The 8991-nt window shown below is 48.9% G+C and overlaps 1 protein-coding gene across 1 annotated transcript; it reads right to left on the bottom strand.

Moving 5' to 3' along the window:
- Positions 1–3214: 3214 nt before the first annotated feature.
- LOC146893468 (zinc finger protein 764-like) lies at positions 3215–5905 on the bottom strand. The gene is made up of 3 exons (XM_085693127.2): positions 5390–5905; positions 5132–5245; positions 3215–4622 (listed from the first exon to the last, which is right to left on the bottom strand). Exons 1-3 carry the CDS (start codon positions 5571–5573, stop codon positions 3718–3720), a joined length of 1203 nt encoding a protein of 400 aa, XP_085549253.2. The 5' UTR covers positions 5574–5905; the 3' UTR covers positions 3215–3717.
- Positions 5906–8991: the final 3086 nt, after the last annotated feature.

The raw sequence follows: 8991 nt of genomic DNA, 5'->3' as shown, positions 1-8991 counted from the left end.
ATTTTCATTCCTTGATCTCTTCGTTATGCAATGTGGAATGGGCAAGAATGCGGGAGAACAAGATAATAAAATCAAGAGAATCCAGTACTGGCTAGGGAAAGATAATACAGCCTTTGGCCTCTACCTCACAGAGATCCGCCTACCTTTGCCTCTGGGTGCTGGGACTAAAGGTGGGTGCCACCACACCCAGCAGATTTTTCTTTTTCGTTATGTCAGGGCCACCCACATGCTGAGAAGTGTTTAACACAGAGCCACAACTCCAGCTCCAAATGACTGACTTCCTTGTGACAGGTCTCATTCTGTAGTGCAGATTGGCCTTGAATTCAAATCCTCCTGCCTCAGCCTTCCCAGTGCTGAAACCAGACTCCGTCATATCCTGGTTAAATGAATAACTTATTTTTATTTATTTATTGAGTATTTTGCCTGTAGGTAAGTATGTGCACGAGGAGTGTGCCTTGTGCTCTCAGAGGTCAGATGAGAACATTGAAACTGGAGTAGTGAGCCACCATGTGGGTGCTGGGAATCGAACCCAGGTCCTCTGCCAAAAAAAAAAAAGTGCTTTTAAGCACTGAATCATCTCGCCAGTGCTTTAAGTGAGTCGCTTCACATTAAAAAACTACAAATCCAGGCTGAGGACACTTGGTCATACAATGCAGAGCCCGTGGGAACCTAGATACAATCCTCAGCGCGCACACACACACAAAATAATCAATATATCAATAGGACTTGGATCATAACTCCAGGCTTCAATTTTGGAAAGTACATAATAAAAATGATAGTGACTATGTGTGGTTTGCAATGATTAAACAATGTTTTATAAAATAACATTCTCAGGTGCCAAAATATAAGTTTTTAAAATTGTAAGTTTAGGCTGTCTAGATGACCCTGTGGGTAAATGAGCTGGCTCTGCACCCCTGATGACAGGAATCTGATACAGCATCTACAGAAAAACTGTCCAATGTGGGATGTCCTTCTGATGACAGGAATTTGACACAGCATCTACAGAAGAGAACAACTCTCCAAAACTGTCTGATGTGGGATGTCCTTCTGTATAAGTGTTGCTCTTTATTGGTTAATGAATAAAGCTGTTTTGACCAATGACTTAGCAGAGTAAAGCCAGGCAGGAAATAGAGAGAAAGATTAGGTGGAGTCAGGGAGACGCCATGTAGCTGCTGAAAGAGAAGGACACGCGGGAACCTTAGGAACCTTACCGGTAGGCCACTGCCTCGTGGCGATACACAAATTGGTAGAAATGGGTTAAGATGTAAGAGCTAGCTAGGAATTCGCATGAACTATTGGCCAAACAGTGTTGTAATCAACACAGTATCTGTGTGATTTTAATCAACATAGTATCTGTGTGATTGATTATTCGGGTCTGGGTGGCCGGGAAACTGTCCTGACATCCACATGCATGAACATACAATAATAGTAATAATAGTGTGTGAAAACATATCTGAGGGTATGTGAGTGCCCCTGTATGTGGGTGTGTGTGCATATGTACATGTGGAGGCCGGAAGACCTCAGACATCATGCTCAGGAACCAGGTCTGCCTTTTCCAAGACAGCGTCTCTCATTGTTCTAGAGTTCACCAGTTAGGCTGGCCAGGCTTGGTGGTGAACTGCAGGGACACTCTATCTGCTGCCCAGCTTTGATATATGGGGCTGCTGGGGGTGAATTTGGTTTCTCAGGCTCTAGAAAGTACTTTACCGACAACTATCTTCCCAAGCCCTCCCCTTTTTCTGTTGTTTTAGCTATTATTAGCTTTAATTATATGTAAGAATGTACACGTTGAGTACAAGAGCACACAGAAGCTCTGGCCTGGAGCGAGGGTTACAGGCAGTTATGAGCCACCTGGCATGTTGCTGGAATTGAACTCAGTTCCTCTGGATGAGTAGTATGAACAAACATGTTTTGGGACCGAGGTCCAGATAGCGTTGAATTTGTGATCCTCCGGCCACAGACCCCCCCAGGACTTGGCTCACAGGTCCTGCTGGCAGGAACTCATCACTACTGAGAGAGATGAAGACAGCAGGGGTGAAGCTAACATTCCGCTTAGTCTCAGCTGCCAGGAAGCTAGGGGAGAAGAATCTTTTGAGCTTGGGTTTTCAGGGCGACAGATACCAAATGTCTCTTAAAAGGTGTGCTGAGGAGGCGACTCGGGATAACAGCACTTGCTGCTTTTCCAGAGAACCAGAGTTCGGTTCCCAGCACCCACATCAGGCAGCTCACAGTTGCCTGTGGCTCCAGTTGCACGGGACTCAATGTCCTCTTCTGGTCTCTACAGGCATCTGCACCCACATGTGCATACATGCACGGACATACATGTGCACATTTTAAAAAGACATCAGTAGACCGTGAACCCTACGGCTTCACCGTTTGATCTTGGGCAGGTTGCTCTGCCTGCTGTAATCTGTCTTTGACCTAAAGGGACAGAAGAGCTAAAACTTCCTCCAGCTCACACAGTTGAGGAGACCCCCTACCTGTGTCTAAGAGTGGCTACAAAGGTCCAGCCCAGGGTGTTCCCAGACTGGACAAAGCTTTCAGGTCCTTTCTCTCCAGATTCAGGAGCTGCTGACCTCTCCTGGTGGGCATCAGACTGGTGGTGAGGGCAGAGTGCCCAGTTGATGTAGAGTCAGATAACTGGCCCCAAGTGCCTATTGAGGTTTCCTCTTAAAACTGCTTCCTTCCCCAGGCAGTTAGGGGAGGTAAACAAGACAACAGGCAAGAAAGTACTTTGAGAGCCACAGGAGAAGAATACAAGAGAAGAGCTGAAATAAAGCTTGCGAGCATTGTGTCTGTTTCCCCTCTCTGCCTTCCAATTATACACAAACTCTTTGATTCAAAAAAAAAACAAAAACAAAAAACTAAATACCACCAACTTTCAAGAACTGTCTCTCTCCCTCCACTACTGAAATCAGGTCATGGGAGTTGCAACCCTTACCTGCTGAGCCCCCCCTCTCACGTGTGTGTGTGTGTGTGTGTGTGTGTGTGTGACTGAGGGCAGCCTTGAACTTCTGAACCTCCTGCCTCCAAACACCAAGTGGTGGAATTATAGGCATGTGCCACCACACCCAATACTTGCAGTGCTGGGGACAGAACCCAGAACTTTTGTCTTGTTTGCTTGGCTGAATCTTTTGGAGTTGTTGTTTTTCCAAAAGAAGCTAAAGACCTGGACCTTCTTTTGTGTGTGAAATACTTTGAATTTAAACCTCAATTAATTTCACTTGTTATTTATTTATTTACCTTAGATGGAGTCTCAGGTAACCCAAACTGGTCTCAAGTTCCTGACCTTCCTGTCTCTACTCTGAAGTGCTGGGGTCATAGGCATGAGCCACCACCACACCTAGTTCTTGACCGAGGCTAATAACCCCTGAAAATGCAGCTGGCTCGGTTCACACAGCGCCATCAACTTTAGCCTCCGCATTAAAGAGGCAGTGGACTAAACAAGGTTCTCTTTGACCTCAAGCCTTCAATACTACTGAGCCAGAAAACTGCCCTTGCCTCTCACATGGAATTCTAGTGGGTTTCCCACCCTAGCCCAGTAGACTCAGAGTTTAGGGCAGTGGGATCCATGTGTGTGTGTGTGCAAATGCTTCTGGTAATCACCCACAAGACTGTACTGTCCTCAGGACCAGCCCTTGCTAGATCTTCTGTGACTTCCAGAGGATGCCAGAGATGGGCTTCCGACAGTGTATTTCACCTTTTACGTTGGAGCTTTTAAGACCATTCCCCACACTCCTGGAATATCTCTGGGTAGTGCCTGAAGTCCACAGGTGGATCCAGGTCCCCTTGGCCTGTGGCCGGGGATATAGACAACTGACTGGCTTCTCTGTCCCTATGGCCCCTAGCTCCTGGCCGATGGACCCACTGATGCTTCGCCACTGCGGACTTCTGGCCAAAGCACCTGCCACACTGAGGGCACGGGTAGGGACGCTCGCCACTGTGGGTCCGCCTGTGGGCTGCCATTTCCGAGCTCTGGCGGAAGCAGCGTCCACAGTCAGGGCATGAGTAAGGCTTTTCACCCGTGTGGGTGCGCACATGGCGCCGAAGATCTGAGGCATGGGCAAAGGCTCTGCCACAGTCTGTGCAAGGAAAGGGGGTCATGCCGCTGTGTACCCGCTGGTGCTGATGGAGCGCAGAGCTCTGGCTGAAGCAGCGCCCACAATCAGCACAGCGGTAGGGCTTCTCCCCAGTGTGGACACGCAGGTGGGTGGTGAGGGCAGAGCGCTGCGTGAAGGCTCGGCCACAGTCAGGACAGCGATGTGGCCGTTCCCCTCGGTGTATGGCCCGGTGCTTGCTCAGGGAGGAAGCTCGACCGAAGGGCTTGCTGCAATCAGGGCAACGGAAAGGCTTTTCACCAGTGTGAGTGTACAGGTGCTCCACCAATGTGGAACGCCAGGCAAAACTCTTCCCACACACACGGCAGCCATGACGCTGATCTGCTCTTGGGACAGTGGCGTGGACACCACGAGGGGGTTGAGGGTCCTTGGGCAACAGCTCCAAGTTGCAAGGGGGTCCAGCAAAGGAGGGGTGAGTTTTCTTCGGCCCAGTTTGTGTAGAAAACATCTTCTGGGTTGCCTCAGTCTCTTCCCTTGGTCTCTTCCTTTCCTCCTGTCTGCAATCTGCTCAGAGACCAAGAATAAGCTCAGACTCTGACTCATCCTGCTCCTTGATTTCCACACCCCCACAAGGTGACAGACGGGGCACTGGAGGGGAGAGGCCACAGAATCTGAGCATGCAGGGTGCGTGGATGTGCAGAGGCAGCATAAAGAAAGGCATCAGTGTGGTCCCCAATCCCAAGTCCAGCGGGCTGAGCACTTGGCAGAGGTGGACAGGAAGAAGTGAAGGAGCCTCCAGAAGGGAACCACAGTGATGGCAGCAGGACAGCCGTAGAGACACAGGGCTCGGATCAACATAGCCTAGTGGCCGACTAGATAGGAAGTGGGAGCATTCACGACACAGGCACAATCACAGTCCCTTTCTAGGTGAATCCAGGGGTAAACATAATGACTTTGGCCAAGAACACAGTTCAGGGAAGAAACTGCCAGGCAGGTAAGTGGAGTCACCAGAAGACACCATAATGGGCCGGCTACTGAGAAGTCCCCCAAAGACGGAGTACCCAGTCCTTCACCTGAGTCGGCTTCTGTCGGACACATGGCCACCTCTGGATCCTGAGCACCGGGTCCCCACAGTTCGGCCTCTTCCTCCACCCAGGAGATGAGCGCTGGCTTGGTGCCTCCGCCTCCTGAAGGGAAAGAAAGCAAACCCTACGATGCGGGTAGGCCAACCACCTTGGTCCAGGCCGCCTGTTCCCAGGGCTCCCCGTTCCACCGCTGGACCCACGGTGTAACGCGCTAGGCGAGTCCAGGCGACCAGGAAAGGCTCTCACCGAGCGCGCGCAGGAGACCGTAGGTCTCGCGCATCACCTCCCGGTACAGGGCTCTCTGAGCCGGCTGCAGACACCCCCACTCCTCGGGGGAGAAGTACACGGCCACGTCCGCGAAGTTCACCGCCCCGGGCTTCCCGAACGCGGCCCGAGCCGAGGACCTTCCCGGGGCGAGTGGCTGCGCCATGGGGACCCTCCCCCGGCTCGGCCCCGGGCCAGTCCAGAGCACCCGGGAACGCCTGCACAGCCCCAGGTGCCCGCGCTCGGATACCAGGGCCGAGAAGCGACAGAAACCAGTTCCGTGCACACCCTAATGTAGGTAAAATTTGAAAACTGAAGGTAGCAGGTACATAATCAGGACTTGAGGTTGCCTGCATAAAAATGGTGGCAGTGGGGTCTCACGAACTAGGCTCCCTAGCGGTTGTGCCCAGGGTTACGTCACCGGTCTTTCTAGGTCATTGTCTTCTAGCCCTCATCCAAAATGGCCACAGAGTCTACAAGTGCCAGTCTGAGAACAACTCCCAGGCGGAGAGGCCCCCATGTGGGCGGGGACTTCCCTGTCGAGATGCAGTTGGGCGTGGTACTAACTCTGGGGACCCACAGCTCTCTCAAGGTCTGCTAGGTGGAAACGACCTGTGAATGGGTGTTTAGTTTTTTGATTCTGGACGGTGTATTATGGAGCCGGAAGCCTGTGGAGGGAAGGTAAAAAAAATAAAGCGGGCCCTCAATTAGGGGGTTTCCACCAGCATGGTATAGAAATCTCAAACTAGTTGAGGAATACCACTCCTGACAGATCAGAGATCACGACGCTGTTCTTTGAATAACCAGGACACCTGGGACATTCGCAATGGCTCACTTCTAATCTTTGAAGTGTTCACCTGCTCATCCAGTCTTCAATCCCAAGAGGGAATTACCCGTCAGTGGTTTCTGGGCTGTTTGTAAGATTCCCATCAAATACCCAAGAGAGGAATGAGGCCCTACTTACAGCCATATACATTCAGGCTTTGAGCCTCCTTCATTGCTATTTTAATATAAATACTATCTATGAAAGGAATATATTATCTTCATGTTGGCATCATTCACTGCAAACGTTAAGTGCTGGAATTCTTGCTTCTCAGCTGGGGAAAGGCGTCAGCCAGACTTCAGGACAAGGGGCTCTTTTCCCTTCTCATGCACCCATAATTGTCCCGACTGTCTACCGTGCCTCACTGCAAATATGTTGGATCAAGGTGAGGTTTCTGCTCACCGAGTCTATACTAAGCTGAAAGCAAATGTGAATCCCCTCGGTGCAGAGTGACTTCAGATCTTCGGCAGACTGTTGAGGTCTGTGTGAAAGATGAAGCTTCCTCCGGCTCTAGGAGGCCACTAGCGTTGAGCCCCGAGCACGAGGTCACTCAGAATGTGAAATAGATCATCCCAAGCCCTCCTGGCTTTTTAGTTTCAATTAGATGATCCGACGTTGTTATTCTGCCACCTGCATCTTTGCCAGCTGGACATCTGACAGTGTGTTACTATCCAGAATGTACAAAGAGCTCAAAAACCGAAGTCAAAACACACAAATGACCCATTCAAACTATGGACATGGCATCTGAACAGAGGGTTCTCAGGAGAAGAAATAGAAATATCTCAGAAAGTGTTCATTGTCCCTAGCCATTACAGAAATGCAAATCAAAACAACTTTGAGATTTCATCTCACCCCAGTCAGAATGGCAAAAGTCAACAAAACAACGGACACAAATGCGGGAGAGCACACGGGGAAAGGGAGCTCCTTCAGTGCCGATGGGGTTGCAAACTGGTCCAGTCCCTCTGGAAACCACTGAGAGCCTGGTCACAAATCTACTGTAGGACCCAGCTCTATTTTAGGTGTGAACCACCATACCTGGCGCTTCCTCAGCCATGTTTATTGAAAGTGGAAAAAATCCAAATGTCCTTCAGTTTAGAAATGGATAATGGGACCAGGTGATGGTGGCACACGCCTTTAATCCCAGCAGTTGGGAGTCAGAGACAGGTGGATCTCTGTGAGTTCAGGGCCAGCCTGGTCTACAGAATGAGTTCCAGAACAGCTGGGGCTACACAACGAAACCTTGTCTCAAAAAAAAAAAAAAAAAAAAAAAAAAAAAAGAAAGAAAAGAAAAAGAAAAAAAACAGAAAGAAAATGAAATGGACAATGGAAATGTGATGCACTATGGAACGCCACTCAATTGTACAATTGTATAAAGAAAAATGAAAATTTCAGGTAAATGGATCAAGTAAAGTAATCTATCAAGGAGCAGAAAGACAACCATCACATGTTTTCTTTTTTCTGAGGCTCCTAGCTCCAGATCTTCAGATGTGAGCTTATAACCTGGAATGACTACACAAACCAGGAAAGTAAAAAGGGACCATTGCAGGGGTTGGAGAACAATAAAGAGGGGAATTAGCAGGTGCAAGTGAGGAAGCAGGGAAGATAGGAGAGGGCTCTAATCAGGGAGGAGAGAGGGAGATAAAACAGAAGGAGGGGATAAGATAACAGTAAGGATATCTGAAAAGGTCATGAGAAATCACAGAATAACTATTAACTTAAAATACCTATAATACGTGTAAGACGAGTCTATCTATGTCTATGTATATAGTTTAGATGAAACTTTCTCATCTGGGCTGACTATGCTTCCCCGCAGAGTCATGGGCATCTAACAAAGCCCCCACCATCTGTGCGCAGCCCACTTCTGATTGTTGAACAGGGTTGGCCCAAAGACTCCAAAAATAGTATAGGCTAATTTTGTTGCCCTTGGTTGCCCCCTAGAGGTAGAAGTCCCTATTGCTGAAACACAGTATTGCTCTTCAAACACAGGGTCCAGAGGACCCAACCTGAATCTGACCAGAAAGATTTCAGGTTGTGGTGGCAAATATCTTTAATCCCAGCACTCAGGAGGTGGAGGCAGGTGGATCTCTGTGAGTTTGAGGCCAGCCTGATCTACAGAGTGAGTTCCAGGACGGTCAAGACTATACAGAGAAACCCTGTCTCGAAAAACCATAAAGATAAAGAAAAGATACTTCAATAATAAAATCCCCAACACACAGCATATTTCTCACTATCAAATTACCAAAACCTAAAGATTAGAATTCCATACAACTTAATTCAAAGGTATTAAATACATGATATCAGAAAGCGCCATGCAAGCAATGACATCTGTGAACCACAGCCAGATATAATAGCCCTAAAGGTGGTTACCTTGGTGATAACCAACAAATTGGACTTCGGTCCACTCAACAAGAGGGAAACCAGGCCTGTCAGTGACCACATAGCCAGCTACCCAGGGCTCTGGCCCTGGAGTCGTGGATCTTGGAGGAGAACCTACAACTACCACCTTACTAAACCAGCATAACCCAACTACACACTGTTTCTCCATATACTCACAGGTCCGTGTAATTCTCATCCCTCATCAAGGACAACTCTTTGCAACAGATGGAGACCCTTACATAAAACCAAAACCAATCAAAATGCGGAGTTGTGGAGCCCAATCCCAATGGATGTATCTACAACACACCTCCTTGGGGGTCATGGAAGAAGTGGGGTGGTGGCACAAAGACTGTAAGAGCCAGAGGGACAGGACGTTTGCTGTGAG

This window comes from Myodes glareolus, chromosome 7 (genome assembly GCF_982192425.1).
Source record: "Myodes glareolus chromosome 7, mMyoGla1.1, whole genome shotgun sequence".
NCBI lineage: Eukaryota > Metazoa > Chordata > Mammalia > Rodentia > Cricetidae > Myodes > Myodes glareolus.
Note: the sequence above shows the minus strand (reverse complement) of the source record. Positions and strands in the feature narration are given on the sequence as shown.

Bases quoted from the DNA above. Each gene is read 5' to 3' on its own strand.
- LOC146893468 (XM_085693127.2), bottom strand. From the start codon at position 5,573: ATGGCGCAGCCACTCGCCCCGGGAAGGTCCTCGGCTCGGGCCGCGTTC. The intron at 5,246-5,389 runs GTGAGAGCCTTT...CTTTCCCTTCAG, and splicing joins CGGTCTCCTGCGCGCGCTCG to GAGGCGGAGGCACCAAGCCA. The intron at 4,623-5,131 runs GTGAAGGACTGG...GTCTCTGAGCAG, and splicing joins TCCGACAGAAGCCGACTCAG to ATTGCAGACAGGAGGAAAGG.